This window comes from Alosa pseudoharengus, unplaced genomic scaffold, assembly GCF_046254945.1.
Source record: "Alosa pseudoharengus isolate Yale_2024_CS ecotype anadromous, Long Island Sound unplaced genomic scaffold, YU_APseudo_1.1 YU_APseudo_1.1_scf_1, whole genome shotgun sequence".
NCBI lineage: Eukaryota > Metazoa > Chordata > Actinopteri > Clupeiformes > Clupeidae > Alosa > Alosa pseudoharengus.
Window position 1 is genome coordinate 15,045,301 of NW_027468564.1, and position 25,055 is coordinate 15,070,355.

Sequence of the window (25,055 nt, forward strand, 5' to 3'; positions counted from 1 at the left end):
GTCGTAGCCCCATCACCCCGCGAGAGGACCATCTTATTGCGGGGAAACGAGGTCATTGCTCCCCTGATTCGGTGACATGGTGAGATTCAGATTTTTCCTTATTACATTGTCGTCCCTCTGCTACGTTCCACTGCTAGCAACCTGCCGATTCAGGCTGAAGATCAGCACCCATATGCGGGATTTTTTTTTAACCTGCGCACGTTTCTGTATTCTGCAGCTTTGAACGTATCATTATGTTATTTAACCGATATCGCTGAAAATGAATTACTTACTGCTCCCGCATAAACCGTCTGTCATTATTTGACAATCAATGTGTTTTCAATGTTGTAGCCTATAGCTCGCCACGCTGTGGCGCCCCTGGTAGTTTGGCGCCCTGGGCAATTGCCCAGAATGCCCATGCCTTCCGCCGGCCCTCCATACAAGATTAAATAATGGTCCACCCATTACATACAACATTAAAGAACGACCCGCCCAATACACACAAGACTAAAGAACGACCCGCCCATTACATACAACATTAAAGAACGACCCGCCCATTACATACAAGATTAAAGAACGACCCGCCCAATACATACAAGATTAAAGAACGACCCGCCCAATACATACAAGATTAAAGAACGCCCATTAAGATATATGACAGAATCCTACATGTGAGAGAACTTCGTTTTTCAAGATAATTGATTGGTCAGTGGGCGGTAGTTTTACACGATTTGAGCTATTGAGCACATAACCTGCTTCCGACCAGGTTTGGTTGACCGCATAAGACACAATGGTGATACAGCGACTCTAAAACAGAGCCACTTTCGTGTCACAGCACGAAGGCCTTCAAATTTATTTATTTATTTTTTATTTATCCTTTATTTAGCCAGGGTAGTCACATTGAGACAAAAAACAACAACTAAAAAGACATCACATACAAAACTAAAAGGCACAAGTTGGGGCAGGCGTGGCCTACTAGGGCTTCGGACTTGTGAATCTTGTGTAGGGAAATGAGAGCGCAGGGATATGGACTGAAAAACCGAGGCAGGCTCAGAATTAACAATAAACTAAATATTACTGATAGTATTTTTCATTTATTTCAAAATAGTTAGGCCTTAGAAGTCCTAGTAGGCCCTGACTGTCTGCTACTGGCACAAATTAACCTGTAGTATGTAGCAACTTACCATCGGCAACTACTACAGTGATCAGAATGAGACATGTCTTTTTATGTCTTTTATTTTAGGTGGAGATCTTAAAAGACATAAGTACGGAGGCACTGAAGAGAAGCCTAATCTACGATCATCGCTCCCTGTTATTAGAGTCAAGTCTGAAACAGAGTTTTCATACAGCAGAGATGCCGTACCCCTGTCCTCAGTGTGGCCAGTATTATATTGAAGAAGAAAAGCTTAAACGACACCAGGTTAAACGACACCAGCACACCCCCACCACAGACGGGCCGTGTAGTGGAGAGGAAGGAAACGTTTCCAGTGTCCAGTTAAAGACGGAACCAGTGGTGCAGGAGGACTGCAGTAGGTCAACTCGAGGACAACGAGGGACACAGGAAGAGGACGAAAAAGAGGAGGAACAGCCTGAGCCCGGTGAGATATTTATTTACTTATTCATTTGAACAGCCTGAGACCGGTGAGATATTACTCACTTATTCATTTGAACAGCCTGAGCCCGGTGAGATATTTATTTACTTATTCATTTGAACAGCCTGAGACCGGTGAGATATTACTCACTTATTCATTTGAACAGCCTGAGACCGGTGAGATATTTATTTACTTATTCATTTGAACAGCCTGAGACCGGTGTGATATTACTCACTTATTCATTTGAACAGCCTGAGACCGGTGAGATATTTATTTACTTATTCATTTGAACAGCCTGAGCCCGGTGAGATATTACTCACTTATTCATTTGAACAGCCTGAGACCGGTGAGATATTACTCACTTATTCATTTGAACAGCCTGAGACCGGTGAGATATTACTCACTTATTCATTTGAACAGCCTGAGACCGGTGAGATATTACTCACTTATTCATTTGAACAGCCTGAGACCGGTGAGATATTACTCACTTATTCATTTGAACAGCCTGAGACCGGTGAGATATTACTCACTTATTCATTTGAACAGCCTGAGCCCGGTAGGATAAGTATTATCTTATTTGGCGCTTTTACCCAAAACCACTGAAGCTAGCTGGGCCCGTGCCCACCCGGATTGGGAATATCTTTTTAATATGCTATTTTTATTACCCGTATTTTCAGGACTATATATCGACTATATATCTGACTCAGGTGCAACATATATATATTTATATGTTTTTTCCTCTTCATGAAACATTTTTTGACTGGTGCGACTTACAGTCCGGAAAATATGGTATTGTATCCGTCCGCGATCATTGTATTTTGAGCGTGGTAATGGTATAAAAGAGCGATGTGGCAATTAATGTAAGATTAATAACACTTGGTTAGATTGTATTTTATTTTTAATTAATATAAGATTAATAACACTTGGTTAGATTAATAACACTTGGTTAGATTATATTTTTTACAGTGTATTACTTGTGTGCAGCATGGTACTGTACATGGAGTACAACTAACTATTACAACTAACATTTTTGCTTTGTGTGTCTGTCAGGAGTGTCAAAGAGAATGCGGTTGAAGAAGAAGGGAGGCCAGTCAACAACAGACCCAGACAACAGACCCAGAGTGAGACACGCAGAGGAAGAGGAGCTCAAGGACGAAGATGAACCCAAACGCAACAGACCCAAAGATGAACCCAAACGCAACAGACCCAAAGATGAACACAAACTCAACAGACCCAAAGATGAACCCAAACGCAACAGACCCAAAGATGAACCCAAACGCAACAGACCCAAAGATGAACCCAAACTCAACAGACCCAAAGATGAACCCAAACTCAACAAATCTAAAGGGACCAATACAGACAAACACAAACTAGGTGAGTTGCACTGAAGTCACGAACACAAATGATTCACAAGAGGAGTTAATAGTAATAATAATAATAATAATAATAATAATAATAATAATAAAACAAACTAGGAGGGTATTCCATCAACCTCGCTAATGAAGGCGCGCGCTTAACAGAAATAGCCTGGCTTGAACTAACGTAGACTTTCACTTGGGGCTGAAGCCGTTCCATTAACTCAAGTTAGCGGCATCCTTGGCCTCGTTTATTCAAGCAAGGTTTAGTTCAGCTTCATCTCTGCTCGTGCACGAGGTAGAACAGTAGACCAAAACAGTAGATTGACGAAAAGAGGATATATGTCATAAAAGACAATACTAGATAATTTCTGTTCGATTTGGCAAGCGCCATCTATTGGATTTTCATCGAAAGTCATCAAATTTAACATCGAGAGGAAAAAAAAATGATAGACTTTGCCTACAGAAATTGGAGAATAATAAAAGCATAGGCCTACATTTAAAACAACAATGCTAATGGTTTGAAATAAATTGCGAGTTTGATTAGCTTCGCTCTATACAGTCATACAGTCTATGCTTGAACGATTGAATGAATAAATAGTATAAACTCAAAAACAACTTTTTTATCTATCTAGTAACTATCTATACTATAGCCTACGTTCTTAGATTACTGTAAAAGAGTTCAAATTATTATCTAGGTGTAGGTGGTCATAAAATAAATTAGTATCAACATATTAGTATTGTCTCCCATAAGTCCCAAAGTGTTTGAAATATAATTATCTGAAATGCAATGGCTTTCAATTTGTCATTTATGCCTAGTATTTAATCTGTGTAGCACACAGTTGATTTGACATTCATGAACAATCATCGACACATGAAGCATTTTTAATTATTAGCTGCCTATAGGCCTACAGGCTACAGAATTATCCTTTGGCTTGCATCAGATATAATACAGCCCACTGGCAAAGCATATACTGTCAATGAACAGCCTACCAAATGTGCATGACCCTTTATCAACAGTTTATGTCTTTCATTAAAGAGTATAACAAAAAATGTCATTATCAAGGTGATAAGCTATGTAGCCTATGTAACTTCGTATGGGAAGCGAACCTGTGAACACGCAAGAATGTAACTCGATTGCTGTGTCATCTCGCTGCACGTTACACCACCACAGAATGTAAATGACGCAGAGTAGCAAGATCCCTAGAACGACACCCACGTGCTACGGAGCAGGTTAGTTCTGTGGCATAAATTCCCATAGTTACTAAGCTGGGATTCACGTTAACCTCATTAATGGAGCGGAATTCTCACTAAAATTAGCGAGACTTACCGAAATAAGCCAGGTTTGGCCTTTAGCGAGGTTGATGGAATACCCCCTAGGTGAGTTATTAATAATGATAATAATTATCATAATAATCATAATAATAAACATACCCACAAGCGGTAATTGCCGGGGTCCAAGCAATTTCCAAGAAGCGCCCTTTAGCAGAATAAATTGTGGAGGCTGTAGCACCCACTATGGACCGAATTGTATGGAATTTGGTGTGCATCCAGAGATTGTAGTACTGATTGTGTGTACCAAGTTTGAATAGGAATGGACCTTTTATAAATTACGATATAATACGATATAATACAATACTCTCTCTCCCACTCGTTTCCTGTCATTTTCCACTGTCCTGTAATTAAAGACATACAAAGGCCAAATATAGATATAAATATACTTTAAAAAAAAGTGGATTGATGTGTAATTTTCAGATGGAGTGATAAATAATTGGAAAAATCCAACTTGTTAGTCTGAAGATGATGTGTACTGAAAAATCCATCTTATTAGACTGAAGATGATGTGTACTGAAAAATCCAACTTGTTAGTCTTGGTTTATAGATGATGTGTACTGACGTTCATAGTAATTGGACTAGGAGGAGATAGATTAGTTTCATTTTTTATTTTTATTTTTTTAAATGGAAGGAAAATGTAACTGTACATACACACCGCCGCCAACTTGAGCTGCAAAAGAAGCTCTGGCCGTCTTGTCAAGTACACTTGTCAAAAGTACAGGGAAGCTTTTGACACTTTTGGCCACTCTGACGTTGCAGCATTGTACGTTGCTTGTTTGCCGCTGAACTGCATCATAGCTCATTAGCATAAAGTTGACCAACTTTCAACTTTCTGCGTGATGCTCTGGTCGCTCAAGACGGGCAAAACGCAACGCCGACAGAAGCCGGCTTCCATTGGAAATGAATGACTTCCTGTATCTTTTTGCAGCTCAAATCGGCGGCAGTGTGTACGTACAGTAAATGATGGAAATGGGTGCGGGAACTCTAAAGGAACAAGAGGAAAGAATAATTAGTAAAAAATTCCTTACGCTTCTGGAGATTTATTATAGCGCCCCTATGGTCAGAAATGGGTCATTTTTGTTTTGTGAAATCATACATTGATTTTGGACCTTTGGCACCGGTTATGGTTGCAGACACTAATTGCCCCCTATGGACAGAATTTAATGAAATTCAGAGTGCCCTATTGATTGTATGTACCAAGTTTGAATAAGACTACATTTTTTACTTAATGAGAGCGCCCCCTAAAGACAGAATTTCAGGAAATTTGTTGTGCGTTCAAAGAATGTTGTGTTAATTCTGTGTACCAAGTTTGAATAGGATTGGACCTTAACAGGATACTATTTAGCCACGTCCTATAAGTTGATTGATGCGTAACTTTGAAACTGAGTGACAAATCAAAAATCAGAAAAAGCTAATCTGTTAGACTTGGTCTGTAGATAATGTGTACCGAATTCTGTTTGAATTGGATCAACAGTCTAATCGGAGATTAGTTTTACTTTTGAAAATTTTTGAAAATGGTGGGAAAATTTACCAATGCTCAAATTGCCATGGCAACTTAATTGGATGCAGGAGCTCCGAAGGAACAAAAGGAAAGAGACAGTTGTGAAAAACTCCATACGGTTCCTGGAATAAAAATGTAAATTTGCTTATTAAAGCACCCCTATAGGTACAGGTACTGAAGTAAGGGATAACGGCCGCCTGTTATCCGGAATTAATGGGCAAAGACACGCAGCCCGAGTCCATTAATTCCGTATAACTGGACCTCGAAGGCCGTTATCCCGCTTATCACCCGGTTGCCACTGTAAAGCCATGCCTTCATAGCACACAAAGGAAACACGCGGTTCCATTTAAAAAGAAGCCCACAGCTTGTTGTAGGCTACAACTTTCGCAAAGTTAGCTTGTTAACAGTTGATTCCATTTTTGCGAAGCCTGCCTCCAGGCTCAACTCCAGAGCTCTGTTCTAGAATCTTTGGGCTCAACCGTCGTCCTACTATGGTTGTTATAGTTGCCATTCATAAGCATTGATATGGAACGGCGATTAAACTTTTTTTACCAGATCTACTTCATAGGTGTCCCGTTATTCAGAATTAAAAGCCACCCCGCCAGCCAATCAGAAAAGAGTGCTTCTTCTCTTCGGGTGATAAATAGGAATAAAAATGTAAATATGCATATTAAAGCACCCCCTAGGGACAGGTATTGGTAACTGCTTTTTTGTGAGATAATGCACTTATTTGGGACCTAAGGTGAAACATTTGTGTCTGTACCTATTTTGGTTATGGCTGTAGATACGATTTTGCTGTGGAAACATTCATGTCATGAATTTCACTGAATTTCATGAAATGGTTAAAAAGCAGAACAAAAACAATAGGAGTCCCGCAGCTTCGCTTCTTGGACCCCTAATAAACACAAACTAGATGAGTTGCACTTACTTGACTAACACAAACTAGGTGAGTTGCACCTCTGTCTCCTCTTTATCTCTAATGACTTCAATGCATGCAAATATTTTTTCATATTTGGGTTATTTATTCATTTCATTTAGCAGACGATAGCCTAAGTTACGGAAATGGCCTTAAATTAAACACACAAAAAAATTTAGCAGACACTTTTATTCAAAGCAACTTATATATGTGGATTACATTACAAGGGCCATCGTCCCTGAAGAAACTTGGGGTTAAAGGTAAACTATGCAGTATTGGCAATTTCCTTACTGTTTTCTCGGTTTCTTCTTTTTCGCTGGCTCTGTAATGATGTATGTCTATGAAACTCCATCGCTACCTTTTTCTAGCCGGTGCCTGGCTTGTATGTGTATTTGAATGCAGTAAAGCAATTCGTTGCACTCGTTATACTTCCTGACATTGAGACCGTCGGCACGCCGGCCCACAGTTGCAAGGGTGGTTTTTCCGCTCACAGGCGCTAGAGAGAAGCGAGGCGGCCACCATTCAACCCGAAAAAAAATCATATAACCATTCTAATGACTCTGAAGCTGGTAAATGAAGGTCAATTAAACTAAAAACTTGCATATTAAGCTAAAAAAAACCTGCTTAGTGTGCCTTTAAGTTCTTTGCTCAAGGGCACAATGGTGGAAGCCGGGTATTGAACCCAGAACTTTTCAGGCTACTACATGCTAGCCAATATCCCTAGCCTCTACATTACCCTGTCCTACCCACACCCGTTTATTATACAGCCTTATAGTGATGTATTGCACACTACCCACACCCGTTTATTATACAGCCTTATAGTGATGTACACTACCCACACCCGTTTATTATACAGCCTTATAGTGATGTGCACTACCCACACCCGTTTATTATACAGCCTTATAGTGATGTATTGAACACCTTTGAGTTGTATCACAATGTAAACTCATAATCTTTTGTTTATAATCCCAGTTCCTGAAAGTGACCCCGACATCTCACTTCCTGAAAGTGATCCCGACACTCCACTTCCTGAAAGTGATCCCGACACTCCACTTCCTGAAGGAGACCCCGACACCCCACATCCTGAACGAGTCCCAGACCGAGCCAGACTCCCCAGGCGTCCTGCAGCCAAACTCTGGATGTCAGGCACCCCAAAGATAGGTCTGTACTCACACAAGAATATGTGTTTCGATTACCCCTTCACTTTCCACAATGAAAGGTTTAGACAAGAATATTCATCAGAGTGTGTTTCGATTAACCCTTCTCTTTCCTCATAGAAAGGCTTAGTTTTGGTTTGAATATATTGTGTACCTTTACACTGCTAACACAAACACACAAACACACACACACACACAAAGGTTGTGACTGCTGGGCTGTACATCATAAAAATAAAAAAAGACCAAGGAGCGGGACCGGAGCACACAAAGCTTTAAGTGATTTTTAATTTGTGCAAACCGACTAGCGTTTCGACGTCCATGCGTCTTCACACTCTCAGACCAATCAATCATGCAGCCAGTTTTGCATCCTGTCAATTGACTCTTCGCTATGTCCCGCCCCCCTCAGCTACTGAAATTCTGTCTTCCTCTTTCTTTCAGGACTGACAGCGTTTCAGGTGTTCTCCTGCTCCCTCTGTCCAAAATCCTACACGGCTGAAATCTACCTCCACAAGCACATGAAGTTAAACCACCATGAAGAGTACACACGGATGGTGAGATCTGGAGATATCAGACCAGAGACTCTGAGCACCCCATTTTACAGAAGTCAACCACAACCCATCAACAACGAAACACAGCGCGAAAACTCCACTGTAGAATCCAACTCATCGGCCAATAGGGTGCGCGTTCAGAGGGAGACACGGTTCTGCTGCTCTGAGTGTGGTAAATATTGCTGTAGTCGTGACGCTCTTAAACGACACCAGCTCATCCACACTGGAGAGAGACCACATCACTGCACTCACTGTGGCAAAAGTTTCACTTCTCGGACAGAACTTAAGGTGCATGTGCGAGTTCACACAGGAGAAAAACCATACCACTGCACTGAGTGTGGCAAGAGTTTCACCCAAATATCGAATCTTAAAACCCACCAACGCAGTCACTCAGGGGTGAAGCCATACCACTGCACAAAGTGTGGCAAGAGTTTCACTAATATGTTTGGCTACAAAACACATAAGGAACTTCACACTGGAGAATGGCCATACCACTGCTCCCAGTGTCGCAAAGGCTTCACCACACTGGGAGGTCTCAAACAGCACATGCGTATACATGCAGGAGAGAGGCCATTCAATTGCACATTGTGTGAGAGGAGTTTCACCAATAAACAGGAATTGACAAGACATGAGCGTGTTCATGCAGGAGAGAAACCGTACCACTGCACTCAGTGCGGTACCAATTTCCATTCTGGGCAGGAACTTAAGATGCACCTGCGCATTCACACAGGGGAGAAACCATACCACTGTGTTGACTGTGACAAGAGTTTCACCCAAATATCGAATCTCAGAACTCACCAACGCAGTCACTCAGGGGAGAAGCTGCACCACTGCACTGAGTGTGGGAAGAGTTTCGTTCTTGCGCAAGGTCTCAAGGTACACCAGCGCATACACACGGGAGAAAAGGTGCACCAGTGCAGCCTGTGTGACAAGAGTTTCAGTCGGGTGGATGTGCTCAAAATACACCAGCGGGTGCACACAGGGGAGAGGTTGTACCACTGCTCTCTCTGCAACAAGGGTTTCACTCAAAAAGGTCACCTTCAACAACACCAACGCATTCATACCGGAGAAAGGCCTCACCCTTGTGGTCAGTGTGGAAAGGCTTTCTCTACCCCAAAAGTTCTTAAGATACACCAGCGTACTCACACAGGAGAGAAGCCGTACCACTGCGCTGAATGTGGCAAGGGCTTCAGCCAATCATCAAATCTCAGAACTCACCTGCGCCGTAGTCATAGTCATAAGCAGTGAAGGACAGCGTTAGCTTGACATATGTAGCGCATGTACTTGACTCAGTAGACAGTAGGTGAACATTGGCAGTTACGTTAGCCTAAATTGGATCGCTGCTTACACAGTGAAAGAAAGCTAGCTAATGTTAGCTTGACATATATTTTCCAGACTATAAGCAGAGACTTTCTAATGAGGAGACACAGCACTCCGCTGAGTGGAGGTACTTGCCTAAAAGGACTTTGCTACAAGTCACACTTTTTTTCATAGTTTGGCTGGTATAAGTAAGTATAAATACTCTTTTGATCCCGTGAGGGAAATTTGGTCTCTGCATTTATCCCAATCTGAGAATGAGTGAAACACACTCAGCACACAGTGTACACACAGTGAGGTGAAGCACACACTAATCCCGGCGCAGTGAGCTGCCTGCAACAACAGCGGCGCTCGGGGAGCAGTGAGGGTTTAAGTGCCTTGCTAAAGGGCACTTCAGCCGTGCCTACTGGTCGGGGTTCGAACCGGCAACCCTCCGGTTCCAGGTCTGAAGCGCTAACCAGTAGGCCACGGCTGCCCCATCATCATACGCCAGACGCTTAACCCTTTAGCCGCCAGGGTTTAAAAAGAATAAATTGGATTTGTACATCAAAATTTCAAAAGGCCATGGCTTGCAAGTGGTCAGAGATAAAGTCCTACTGTAAACGTGAAAATCATTTAGTATGAACAGAAGTTTATGAAGGGGGTGAATTTACTCATCTAATTTGCATATTATGACGTCACTGGATGGTAACCACCGTGAATTATGCACATTTCAGTAAATACTAGATGTTGAACATATTTGAGCAGTTTTACTTTCTTTTTTTGTCATTTCACCGACATAACAAATGAACAGGAATACAGTCACATGTAAACCCAACAATAGTAAACTATTACTATTACCACAAACCTTATTCTACTATACAATAAAGTAGCCTGGTCAAATCAGTTCCTATCGCGGGTGACTTTGTAGTTCTTCAGAGCCCTATTTTTACTACCCCTGCTGTCTTTACTACGTCCATTACGGACACTATCATCACCTTTACCACTGGCACCTTCAGCTACGTTGGGCAGAGGGTCAACATAAGCGTGGTATGCTTAGTGAACACTGTCGGAAAGACGCAAATGACGCACCTCCATTCACAGACGCAGCGTGACTAGACGATCGCTCATATTCTCCAAAAGGCAGATATTCTCCTTCAGAATCAGACTAGGTAAATAACAGACCCAAGACTTTATCACATGTTAACTTTTTCTTCAACATTTGGTGTATTTCTGCTTCAATTTGTGCAAAACTATGGCCTGCATTGCTTCCGTGTTATGGAGGAAATGCACGTCTTCTTATGTGTTTCTCACGTGTTTTTCACATGCTTCCTGAAAACTTTGAAAAAAAAAGGTTGAGCTTGAATCGAAACTCTGGGTGTCTGCCAACTAGTGGTCAAGAGTACAAATGAGATTTTACACTGTACTCGCGTCTATCGTCTGTTTTATTCAGTAATGACGCTTGTCGCAATATTGCGACATGGGCGGTTAGAGGGTTAAGGCTATAGGGCCAATCGCAATTCTCTGTTTTACCCCTTCCCCTATCCCTTCATCTTACCCCTAGCCCTTGTCCCTCGAAACAGAGTGGCAAGACATAGGGGTGAAAATATTCCCCTTGGAAACGAGATACCACTAGCCAACCATAAGGGAGAGTGGGATGATTGAAACACTTGAATTAACGTAACAGAGATCGTACCACACTGAAAGCTAATATTTTGTCACTAGCAACCTGTCTTCTGTCAAATAGGCCATCATTGCATTTTCAGCCCGGAATAAAACCGTTCAGGAATTATTTCAACAACAGCAGAACATGCCTATGTTCGTTCGCAGCCTACCTCCTGGTCCGGGTGAATGAAACAGGGATGGGGGACAAAATAAACATGCAGTTTGCTATTTAAACATCCCACAACTCCTTCGATATTTTACAATAATATCCAAATGGTCATTACTTGACATCAGAAGCAATCGATACCTGTAATAGCCTTGACCTATCCGAGGAGTCGGCAGCAGTAGGCCTATGCAGCATTCATATCAGACGAGCTGTAAAAAAGTTCAACAAATTTATTAGATGCTGTTGGACTTCACTCTTTTGAGATTGGCCCCAACTTCTACATGGATTAAGTTAATGATTGGGCTATAATAAAACCACACTTTAATAGTGGTTGGTGCAAACCGGGACATTTTAGCTTCCTGACAGGCTTTTGTTGGAACTCGGGACACGCAACTCAAAATCGGGACTGGTTACCCTGTGTGCCGGCTTGGAGATTCTGGTCCTGGCCCATCTCAAGACCTGCTTACCACCCTACCCCCACTAGCCTGATGGGCCAAACCTACATCAAGATGTAGGGTCTGGGAACTCGCCATTGGCCCTACTCAATCCGAGGGGCGGGATAAACGGTTGTCTTTCAAATTTCCTCTGCACGCAATAGGATAGCGCTACAACTCATGAGTCCCATGCATTTTCCCACCAGCGGAGCTAGTTGATCAAACTTTTGCCCATTTTAAAAAGTTTAACTCGAATTGTGATTCTATGACCGCTGTTCGCCAGCAGCAGCATCCATCTTCATTGTTTTCAAGTAGCAGGGAATATGTAACATGTGCATATGTTTATTGTCCTATGAATTGGAATATGTAACCTGTGCATATGTTTATTGTCCTATGAATCGAAGAATGCATAAGATGGGATAATAACTGAAATGTTTTTCATTTCCTACCTGAATATGATGTTGGTAGGAGCATTCACTTTGAGTTTTATGATTATTACACAGAATTGAACTGAACTGTAATGAAATATTTGTTTGAAATGAAAATGTATTTTGTTTTGGCTACCTGGTACCTGTACGTAGAGAGGTCATGTGAGATATGCACCTGGCCTATTCCCGAGGGGAGGGAGGTTTTAAAAGGGTAGCGGGGAGGCCAGACGGGAATTGCTTTTTGGGAGAGTAAACGTTTATCAGAGATTATTGAAATACACGCTGCATGCAGGTTATTCTCGGCACATTTCGTGCGAAAAAAAGGATAAACGCTTCTCTCGCTGGAGTGGCTACTGTCTGGGGAGAAACGGAGAAGCGGCGGGACATTAATGACATTCAGGCCTTCGGTGTGGGGAGACCGCTGTGTTTATTTTTCCTACGCTGTAGGCCTCCAGTTTATTTTTTGTGGATTTTTGATTACGGGACTATTGGATTATTGCATTTTTCTGTTTCGAGGAGCGACTCGAAACTGTTTTCTGTTGGACATTGTGCGCACCAGGAGTTGCGGTAGCGCTTTATATGACTTTGGGGTTGGTGCTTTGTAGAACAAAGTGGTCAAGTTTAAATGTACATGCTTGGACTGAACCACCGTATTTTCCGGACTATAAATCACACTTTTTTTCATAGTTTGGCCGGTCCTGCGACTCAGGTGCAACATATATATATTTATTTATATGTTTTTTTCCTCTTCATTAAACATTTTTTGACTGGTGCGACTAATACTCCGGTGCGACTTATAGTCTGGAAAATACGGTATATATTTCTGTTTGGGGTAGGGGTTATTTTGTTAATTTTATGGGGTTTGTTGCATGTATGAAATGAAATCAGTTAAGCGAGAGAGAAGAAGCATAACGTGACCGTGAAGTCTAAACAGCAACTAAACTTAAACTCAAATGTCATTTTTCCAGCTCACTAGCTAACAGAAAGTTGCTAGACTACCCTGGCTGCAAATTATATTTGCTGCCGCTAGGGTGTGTCTAGATTTCTAGGCTACAACCTCACTGGACCCCTTCCGATTTGCCTACCGTCAGAACAAGAGCACAGAGTTACAAGAGTTACACATTCTGAATCTGCCTTGATAATTATTCTACCTTGTCTTTTATTACTTTTTTTTTACTACTTTTGCCTTTGTTTTTGCTTACTGATTATTCTTTATTTTTAAATGATTTTACCTTGTGTTTTATGTTTTCTTTGTATTATGATCTTTACCTTTTAACTATTCTTTGACTATGTTGCCCTTCTATGCTTTTACTTGTTATTATTGTTTGGTTTGGTTCATGTAAAGCACATTGAATGACCTCTGTGTATGAAATGTGCTATATAAATAAACTTTACTTGACTTGACTTGACAGAGGAAATAATGTGATGTACATCATAAATATGGAGTGATTATTGTGTCACTAGAAACTGAATTAATGTACAATTGCCATTAAATGTAATTTACAAGTACCAGAAACTTTTATCAGCTCATAGGAATATGGTGAATTATGATAGAGATTACCATGTTATGCTGCTAGACATTACCATATGCTAAATTATGATACCCATTACCATATTATGATACCCATTACCATATTATGATACCCATTACCATGTTATGATAACATTATCATTTTATGCATCATGATACACAATAGTTCAGGTTAGACAGGTAGGGTGCCAAATACTCAAGGCCGTGCGGATGCGTTAGTTTTAGGCAACGTGTGTGCGAGTTTTCTTTCATGATACACAATACCATTTTATGAAACAATTACCATTTCATGATCAATTATGATACACATTACCATGTTATGATAGAATTAACATTTTATGAATTATGATACACATTACCTTGTTATGCATTGTATAGTTTAAGTTATCATGCTGACCATCTGGTTGTCACTAGCTACCAATAAACACCCTATGCTACCACAATTGCTCAGTTATAAATGACCGTGACCATGGCAACAGCATATTTGGGTCCAAGTTCCCACGGGGATGCAGGTTTGGGTCCAGCCCGGGTCATTTCCTGTTCCCACCACACACAGGGATATTTCTAAGAATTATGATACATTGATATATATATAATTTATTATGATACACAACACCATTTTATGAATTATGATGCACTTTACCATTTTATGATTCACATTACCCAAGGATTAAAGTTCTCCGTCGTAGGACGGATTTCCGTCAATTTGATTTTAGAAATGTCATATTTGAGATCATGCAGATCCGATTAGAAAAAAAAATAGGAGGGGGGGGGGGGGACTATCACCTTTGCTTTTCCTTTTTTAAGGCAACTACAAATATTAGGTCCGATGAATTAATGTGTGTGATGGTAAATGTTTAAAGACCTAATAGTGTTCTTGAGAACTTTCTGTGTCTTAATCAGTGACCGCTCAAGAAGATAGCCTACGTCAGCCATGAGTTTCGCTTTGTTTATGTTGTAACTACACACTTGTCTCGGGCGTTTGCTTAAAAAAAAAAAAGAACACGTATGGAGGACTATAACGGTCTAAAAGTTGGATTATAGTGACACATTAGAGACAGCTGATGAGGTTGGCCAATCCTTTTTTGGATATGATATTGTGAGCTCTATGTGCGAATTCGGAGAAGAAGCGTAGGCTGTGTTCTATCGCGAACTCTTGTCAGGGGAGGTCATTCATTTTGGGTGTCACCTATGACTTGAACAGATAGCCTGCTATGCCACCTGATGTAGGCTACTATTATTGTTACAGTTTTTAATCAATGCAACTAACATTATGTGTAAAGCAACGCAATATGAACCGTAGCCTATGTAATTTATTATCCCGTCTGTTATGACATGTACAACAATGTTTTTCACAATTTGCGACGGAAGGTTTTGACTGAGCGTGTTAGCATAAAAAAAATAATAATATCACTGTCATCATCGCGAACTGTTGAGTGAGGGGCAGTGTTGGGAGTAATGCGTTACAAAAGTAATGTAATTACTGTAATATATTGCTGTTTGCGGTAACGCGGTAATGTAAGGCATTACAAAAAATAAATTGGGTAATATTTACTCGGTACAAACTTCAGTAACGCGCGTTACAATGCAGTTTAACCCAAAATTAAGCGCTTGTTTTGTTTTGATACATATTCGCAAACACCACGCGAGAACAACAGAGGAGAAAAAATCCGCGCAAAATAGTAGAACGTTATCTCCTGATACTGGTTGAATATGACTGTGGCTGCAGCAGACTCGCAGGCGGACTCTATTTGCGGGATGGACATAAGCCTACGCTCATTATTTTCAGCTTGTCAGAGACAAGGCTATGAAGAACATAATAGTTAGTGCACTTTGTGTGCGAAACCGAAATATCTCTCAGCTCGCGAAATAGCACAAGTAAATTAATGAAACATCTAAAGTAGTGCCACGCTAATCTTTTTGATTCTTGATAAAACACAAACTATGCTGTTGTGCATGTCAGCTTTGTGTTGTGAACTTGAATTGAAGAGAATAAAGGGATAGAAATGCAGAAAAAGATTGTGTAGCCTGGCAGTGCCACCGCTCCCACCACGCGCATCACGCACTTTGCGCTGGGCACCAAAGGACAGAGGGGGCACCCAAATGTAACCAATGAATAGTAGCTTTACTGCAAACTGCGTTTCACTCTTCATCAATAACGTTTACAATGTCAAAATGCACTAACACGATGTTACATGCAAGTTTGATACCTTTTGGGTTCTCTCAATTACCACGTAGTACTAGAATTGGTGGGTCTTCAATCATTCGTTTTCCAAGCATTTAGGCTACATGAAGCACATGATATGCTGAGTCGACTGAAACGCATTCCATTCAGATAGCTAGGTGGATACCAGGCTCATAATTCACTTGTATTCACAAAACGAAATGTGAAGCCACATGTCATTGCATACTTCCATTTCCAAAGCAATGACGGTTGCTTAAAACAACTTAACAATGTGCATATTATTGTTAATATTGTGCTATCAATGTAACTCAAACAAATAAGGCTTGTAAACAAGAGCTAGCAAAAGGGCATTATGACAACGTAAAGATCAATGCTCTTAAAGTGACAGTGCACCATTTATAAGTAAAACAGCATTTCTTCAGAAATTAATGTTTAAAAATACACAGTAATGGTCTGTAAATAATAGGCCTTTTATTTTACTTTAGGTGTTTGAGTTATCATTTAAATGTCACTCACTCAAAGCCACTCACATAGGGCACCGAAATGGCCAGCAGGCCACCATCTTGACATGTCTTTATTAAAGGAACCGTATGTAAAAAATGTATTTCAATTAATCATAAAATTGCACTGATATGTCACTAGACATTAAGAAATCATGTTCATTTCAAATTCTTATATCACTGACAACAGTAGTCTGGCCAGGATATTGTCATTTAAAAAGTGAAGTTGCAGCCCTCAACTGATGTTGATGTTGTCATGTTGTGTTTTGGCCTAATGTGCCACCCTCCACCTATCTACTAATCACAAAGTCAGTAGTGTTTCGTCATCCAGTTGCCAACTCTGCCAGTCAGAGGGGAGGGGAAGGGGATACACCGCTCTACAGTAATTTGAAAGTGATTGTAGTACCCGTTTTGGCCACAATCTTACATACGGTTCCTTTAAGCTTTGATTTACAATATAGTAGGCTCTCTATTGATTTTAATGAGTAGGCCTAGGCCTTAAAGTTACAGTATTTCTATCACAATTTACCAGACTTTGACCTTTTGTCGGTTTTTAACAAAATTCTGACTATGATTGTTCCTTGTATTGCATTATGAGTACTGCGCCTATTGCATTCTACTGTTGCCTTAAGCCTAGCTCAGTCATTATGCTATACCACATCTCCCTCCATTGCATGGAAGAGCAAGCTGCATTGAGCGTAATAAACTGCATTTAGAATGGCAAATCCATATTTCTAGATATTTTGGTGAAAGTAACTTAAAAGTAATGCAATAGTAGTGTAATGCCTTACAATTCAGAGACAGTAATATTATAATGTAACAAATTACTTTGAAATGACAGTAATAAGTAATGCATAGTACATTACGATTTTGAAGTAACTTGCCCAACACTGGTGAGGGGGTCAGTCTGTTTGTGACGCACAGACAGCCTTGTAGCCTATTTTGCTTAGGCCTCACTTTTAACGACAGTAGGTTGTGAGTGTATGTTGACAAAAAATAACCATACAATTAAAATAGTCAACTTAAAACTTTGCTATAAAATATTATTAATTTATAGCACAAAACCATAACCAGTAGGCCTACCAGAACCTCGCATATTAGCGTCATGATTTGTGTGCGTCTATTTGGCAAGGCCACTAGCTGTCATGGATGCGTTGTTGCTAAAGGAAGGCAAGGCAGGTGTCAAAAGTTAAAAAATAAATGGAGATGGGCAGCTGTTGGAAACGGGGGAGAACTAACAAGCCATGGTGTAAAGAAATTAAAGTGCCAGGGGTTTGCTTTTGCGCGGTTCGCTGCAAGAAAATTGTTTATGGATGCAATAGGAAAAAGTTTTAGCACGCCACCAATCAGAAGACCGCCATAAGGTTAACGTTCGTGCACTTCAGGACATCTTCCCTACCTGGTGCAACTAGCCACCACGACAGAGGTAGGCTACGTTTATCTATGGCTGACCGTTTTTACGTTTAGAAAGTAGGCTACGCATGTTCTTTCATAGCGCAACAACACGACCTGTCCCTCACCATATCGCAACCTCTTGTCAACCTTATACAATCTGTTGCTGAAGACAAAAGCACCGTCTCCAGATTGTCGTTATGAAATGCGCAGACCTCCTGCATGAGCACACACAGACTGAGAGACTGCTCATTGGAAAACTGAGTTGTCTGAAACTCAAAATTACCATGTTTTCATTAAATGCGGATGAGGCAACAAATGGAAATATGAACAATATCTAGAATGTTCTGATTCGTTACTTTGATGAGGAAATGGGAAGTCTTGCAAACTTGATTTTATAGATTTTACTTGGTGTTGAATTGCATATTAACAAGAAAAAAATCTCCCCTTTAAACACTTTTGGCCTGAAGTAATTAAATAAGAGTGTGTTAAAGCCTTTCTACAATATTGCTGCAGTAGAAAAGAACAGCAATGGCTAATCAGCAATGGTCAGGGATGGTACTAAAAAATATTTTTGTTCATCAGGAAAACTCAATCTCAATCAAGAACACTCAATTCGCCTTATTCACATGGCGGCCATTGGCGGCTAAAACGAGGCTACAGGGTACACAAACCATAGGATTGTTATGTTCTATGCATTCACCTGTAGGTGGCATTAATTATATAGTAAGTGTACCCTGTAGCCTCGTTTTGGTTTAAACAATGGCCGCCGTGTGAATAAGGCGAATACTCCCTTTACTTTGCTGTTTGCATCTTTTTGCACATTAAAAACCAATAGGTCGCGACCGCAAAAGGGGTGCTATCTCTATAGGTACATATGAACAACGTATGACTTATGGCCTGAAAAAAGTTCAGTCAAACGATTTTTTTTCACTTTAATCCCTGCATTACCATGTTATGAATTATGATACACTTTACCATTTTATGATTCACATTACCATGTTATGCATTGTGTAATTTATTAGTGACTACTAGTATTCACTAAATTAAACTACTTGGTGATCAGTGATGTTGACTGTGTACATCACATTGCACTTTTTGCAATTCTGGATTCACTAGTTCGGCCGTCAGTATGATTGCTATGCTATCATAGTGATTGCTATGAGTGTATAACAGTCCCTCCAGGATTTCGGGAGGATTTTTTGAGATTGTTGCGATCTAAAATGGCTGATTTCGCGACAACTTTTCTAAAAAATTGCGATGGAAGTTGCGGTGTTTTTAGCTGTTTGTTGTGAAGAAATTGCGAGAGGAAGTGAAAATTGCAAAAATAGTTGCGATTTTTTTTTTTATTATTATTTTTTAATTGAGGGGTAATTAAGGTTAGTAAGACCAAAATTACACTGATTATCTTGATGCTTATTAAAAAGGATAAGTAAAGGTAAATAGTAGGGGGTTACAGAAAATCAAACTTTTCTTTATTTGTGTAAATACTTTGACTGGGGTAATTCACAAAGCAGTATAACCTTTAGTAGAACTGTCCAAAAGACAGCCCCCTAAATAGATGGCATAATGCCATATGTTTCAATACATTCATATATGTTGTAATTCATATTAAGTTCATATCTTTTTAATAATTCATATTCTGTGACTTGCATAATTACTAATAGCCAACTAAGTATCTAGTAATTTCATATTGATTTTAAACTATTAGACTACACTTTTCTTTAATGTTATTACATTGGTGGTGTGTAAGTCTAATTGACTGCCTGCCACTTTAAGGACGTGAGAGTAGCGTAATAACATATCTAAGTGGATTGGAACGCTTGCATCTCACTGTGTTCGGCTACGACTGGAAATAACTTTTTGCATAGTGCATCACGATATGTGGATAGAATTCGGGATGTTTTCTATGTCATTAGTTAAAATAAATGTTAAAAAATAACTTGTATGAAATCATTCCTGGATCATAGAAGAGGTAAATGCCTTACAATGTTATTAATTTCTATGATTTTGGTAGCACTGCACTACACAAACTGAGCCCACAAGCTAGCAAACATGACACGAGCTAAAATGACATCTCCAGGTGTAAACGTTTGCCATGCATATTGTAGCCTACTCAAATGTCAGTAAACCAAGTAGGCCTTAATTAACTTACTTTCATAGCTTAGGCAGGTTAGCAACACTAGGTTGAGATGACAGATGCAAGTAAAGCAGATCATTAACGTTAGCCTTCTATTTATTGTCATCAAAACTGCAGAGGAGTGAACAAGTTATAGGGCAGTCTCTGGTGTCTGCAGAAGTGAGTGTGGCCTAGGTCAATATTCTGCGCGAGGGGCTGTTGTGGTAGGTGAAATTTCACGGGGAAACCATGATGATTGGTCAAATTTGCAAAAAAGTTGCAGTGTTTGGACAAAATTGCGAGGTCGCCCAGAATTCACGAGGATTTGCTGAATTTGCGTTAATTGTTGCGATCGCAACATCGCAAATTCCTGGAGGGACTGGTATAAGCAGAGACTTTCTAATGAGGAGACACAGCACTCAAAAAATCCTCCATAGAAATGCATGGGGCGAGTTTGTAACGTCTACATAGATCCCACCCCTTACTCAGCAAAACGTCGACATGTGAATACATTGAGCCAATCATATGGTGTGAACTTGCCGCTGGAGCAAGATTGGTGTTATGAAGCCTTGCGCACACGCATTTTTTGCCAAATAGGATGCCCGATGAGTGCCCAAAAAGCGTTGCAATATGGCCGCCAAGTGGAGGGACTTTGGTATAAGCTAAACGCGTGTTTGGCATCATAGCTGGCCGTGGTCCTGGAATGCCTGAAGCGGAGATTGCGATAGAGCGATGGCCGCTTGCACTCCCTTGTGTAAGGAGGATGAGTAACTGGGCTATCAGTGGAATAGACCTCTGAAGTTCGCCTACAAAAAAGCTGCCATCTTTGACATCCGGTATCTGGCGATTTTTCCTATGGGAAAATAGCATGGGGATTTTGAATTATCACACCGGGGGCCTCGTTTATAAAGCGTTCTTACGCACAGATTTGATCTTAGACCGTGCGTACGCTCAAATCCATGCCAACGCTCAGAATGATAAAAACTGTATTTGACGTGGAAAAGTGCTTATCTCCACGTCAGGTTCAAACTTGACGTACGACCATTTCCTTGTGGTAATACAAGGGGTACTGCAAGTAATCTGAGGTCTAAGTGTGATGCATTTTCAAAATTCCAAAACCAATGATCTCATGTCTTTCTTTGCCATATGCATGATCAATATCAGAAGATTTTCAGAGACGTTTTTGGACACAGCTTAATGTTTCATGGTTTGGCATAAAACTGCTAATGAGAACTAACCTCACTTAAGAGAGTGAAAACAAACGTAGCTTACTTATTTCATAAAAAAAAAAACACGAAGACCTATGGTAGAGTGATTGAAACATTCTTACAGGTGATATAGTATATTCGTGTTCTCATCAATGTAATATTGACCATAAAATGTCCTATTGCCCACGTTTAGGAAAGGAAAAGTATATTGGCCTCATGCATGGTACTGTAGGCCTATTCCCAGCTCCGTAACAGAAAGGTAATATTTCAATGTAAGCTATACAATGTATTTTGCCGTTTCCACGTCGTCATCTGTATTAATAGTTATAGGTGTTATTATTGTTATCATTATTAGTAATAGTACTAGTAGTATTAGTATTTTAGGTGTATTGCCAGACGGATCACATTTTGGTCTGCACAATCAAGTTATTAAGCAATTAAGTAAACGTAAGCACAGTATAATTGACACATGATCCTTCAGGAAAATTCATGTATTAGGTCCACACGTGTAAAACATTTTGGTCAATCAACATGCTATAAAATGTTCAATAGGGCCGTGATTTGTGAGAGGAACTATGGCAGCATTGGCACTGTTAGAAGATATTGCCAACCGCGCAATAAGGCGAGAGAGAATTTTTGGCGACCGAGCGGACTTCTTGGCACATAACGACGAATGGCTGATGAGCAGGTACCGCTTACCAAGAGCCATTCTGTTGGACCTCTGTGCCCAAATGGGCCCGCACTTACAGAGGCGCACCAGACGCAACCAGGCCATACCTGTTGAGGTGCAAATCTGCACAGTTCTTGGTTTCCTGGCTACAGGAACGTTCCAAAGAGAAATGGGAGACCTGTCAGGTATTTCCCAGCCATCCTTCAGCAGGATTTTGCCTGATGTTCTTCAAGGACTCATTCGTTTGTCTCCTCGGTTCATCAAGTTTCCCTATACTGTCCAAGAACAGCGAGATGTGAAGGAAGACTTCTTGCGGATTCCCCGACGTCATCGGTGCAATAGATTGCACTCACGTTGCCATACGAGCACCCCATGTGAATGAGTATGCCTATGTTAATAGGAAGAACGTCCATTCAATCAACGTGCAGCTCATTTGCAATGCTCGTATGGCAATTGTTAACGCTGTTGCACGATGGCCAGGGTCGACGCACAACTCATTCATCTTGCGCAATTCCAGTGTGGGGAATCATCTAGAGGCTGAAGCAGGCAGAGATGGCTGGCTTCTAGGTAAACACTTTTTATATTTTACTTTCTCGTTTCTTGCTTTAATACGCATGAGATAACCAAATGACCCCTTAAATTACCCACCCATTAGGTGACAGAGGTTATCCTCTGAAGCCATGGCTTCTTACCCCCGTGGCGCACCCACAGACACCCGAAGAAGCCCACTTCAACACCGCCCATGCCCAAGTGCGGTCGGTAGTGGAACGCACTATCGGTATGCTAACGGGAAGGTGGCTGTGTTTGGATGCATCGGGAGGGAAGTTGCTATACGAGCCCAACAAGGTGTGCCAGATCATCTTGGCATGTTGTGTGCTGCACAACATATCTCTGAGCCATGGTATGCTGATGCGACAGGAGGAGATGCGCAAGGACCCTGGATGAGATGATCATCCTCCCCTACCTGCTGAATTGAAAAACCATGCCACTGCCCTAATGAGAAGACGGCAGTTGATTCACCGTCTAAACCAGGGCTCGAATTATCTTTTTGTCTTTTAGGGGGTCTCTCTATTTCATAAAAGTTGGCACATCCGGCGCATAGCCTAAAGGTGATATATTATAGGCGCGAGTGGCGCTTTTGCGCAGCATGCGCATAGGCTAGGCTATAACTTTACACATGCACACAACAGACAGAGATTTTTCCATAGAAATGTATTCCTTTTAGTTAATTTCAACATATTGATTGCAATGGTCCATATTTCATTTCAATTTCACAACACAAAGAAATAGTGATGTAATCGGAGTGCCATTCTCAATTTCACAACGTAACTCATTTGAACCAGACCACCGTCTCAGATAGGCTATCCTCAGTGTCAAACACAATAATGCATTTAGTAACTTATACACAGGGAAAAATGCACTAACTGGCAGAAATGAATAAAGCCATTGCAGCCAAACTATGCTCTATAGGCTAATGTACACATTACTGTAGGCTACATTGGGTGTTCAGTCTTGTTGAACCGTGGAAATAAATAGACAAACAATTTTGGAATTTGCACTGAGATTTTGTCGGGTAGCCATTGAATATTCTGCGGGGTTCACTCTTTATTACGATATCCCGTTATTACGACAACCCTCTATTACGACATACCGTTATTACGACATGCCTCTATTTAGACATGCCCCTACTCCGATTTTTTTTAGTACCGCTATTCCGACATTAGGCTACCAATCCTCATTTTCAATTTATCTCTGCAGTTCCTGTATCCTATCAAATTTCCAACATCCTAGATGCATGGATGAGCTGTAGTCATGTCATCTGCACCTGCAGCTACATCAACAATCCACCCGCCATCCACTCCAAACAATGTTTTTCCCAATAATTGATATCGGCACACATTTCAGTCAAAACCTTAGGTGATTTTGAACTGGCCATGTGAATAAATGTTACACATTATGTAAAACACAGGTAGCTCTCCTCATTTTATTTTCTAAGCTCTCAGGGGAAAACGGTCGGAAACTCCATGCATCAAACAAACTCTGTGCGTGCAGGCCACCTATATTAATTAATGAATGGCCGTCAATCAATGGCCAATTGCGCAAAGACGGGCGAAATTCTTACGCTCCAGTAGCCTAAACCACTTCAGTGAACGTTCAAATAACCCCCAGAGTTCAGTGTCCATCAGGGTGTTCAAACTGGATGTGTGATATAGTTACTTATATTGCATTTTAGATGACAATGATAAAGCCATGTGCAACGCATTTTGGCTTGCCAGCAGGTTGGATGAACTCAATTTACTACACAATAATGTAGGCTAGGCCTATATCTTTTATATGTCAGGCGTGCAGTTGTTGAATTGCCCATAACATGTCTGCATATTTATTTAGGCTTTCTCTCGACTTTAGGCTAGCGCATGCATTATCATGGCCCTATAATTGTGCAAAGACAGGCGGGATATCCGATGCTCCTTTTACAGTAAACCACTTCACAACGAACGTTCAAATAACCCCCAGAGTTCAGTGTCCATCAGTCCCAACATTTAGAAACATAATCGTAAAGTCCAAGCGTGAATTGGGTGTGTTTTGATTTTGAGAGAGACTGGAGAAGGGCCGTATGTCTCACAGCAACTGCGATAACCTTGTTTCTTGAAGGCTATCCTAACCTCCAAATATCCACATCTAATGAGGGTCGGCGACTATATCAAACACCCAATACTATTTGCAATACCATCGATATACATATTGTTGGAAAGCTTAGTTTATGGCCGTTCGTGTGAGTACAATAACTTAATTTTGTAAATTTTACCAAACGACTGGTTCCTCCTTGCAGGGTCACATTTCATTTGTTGTCTTATATTTTTTTATTCAAAACAATTCGTATCCATACTCAAGTCTAATTACCACCAGACACAAATAATCATCACCTAAATCCTCTCTCTCCAAAATCTCTTCCTCTGAGATGCACAAGCTATAGGCTATATATTTTAGGCTACCCAACATTTCAAATGTGACTCTCTAATCAACATTTTTAGCTCTTAAAGCAGTGGTCACCAAACTACGGCCCGCGGGCCGGATGCG

The 25,055-nt window shown here is 40.7% G+C and overlaps 1 protein-coding gene across 1 annotated transcript in view; it reads left to right on the top strand.

The window, feature by feature from the left end:
* Positions 1-13,787, top strand: part of LOC143121759 (uncharacterized) — a 29,104-nt gene extending 15,317 nt beyond the window's left edge. The window contains exons 2-5 of the mRNA XM_076282340.1: positions 1,223-1,577; positions 2,622-2,945; positions 7,651-7,839; positions 8,274-13,787. Of these exons, the coding sequence (XP_076138455.1) occupies positions 1,334-1,577; positions 2,622-2,945; positions 7,651-7,839; positions 8,274-9,631 (2,115 nt within the window). The 5' untranslated portion in view covers positions 1,223-1,333 and the 3' untranslated portion in view covers positions 9,632-13,787. The remainder of the gene's footprint in view (positions 1-1,222; positions 1,578-2,621; positions 2,946-7,650; positions 7,840-8,273) is intronic.
* The last annotated feature ends 11,268 nt before the right edge of the window (positions 13,788-25,055 follow it).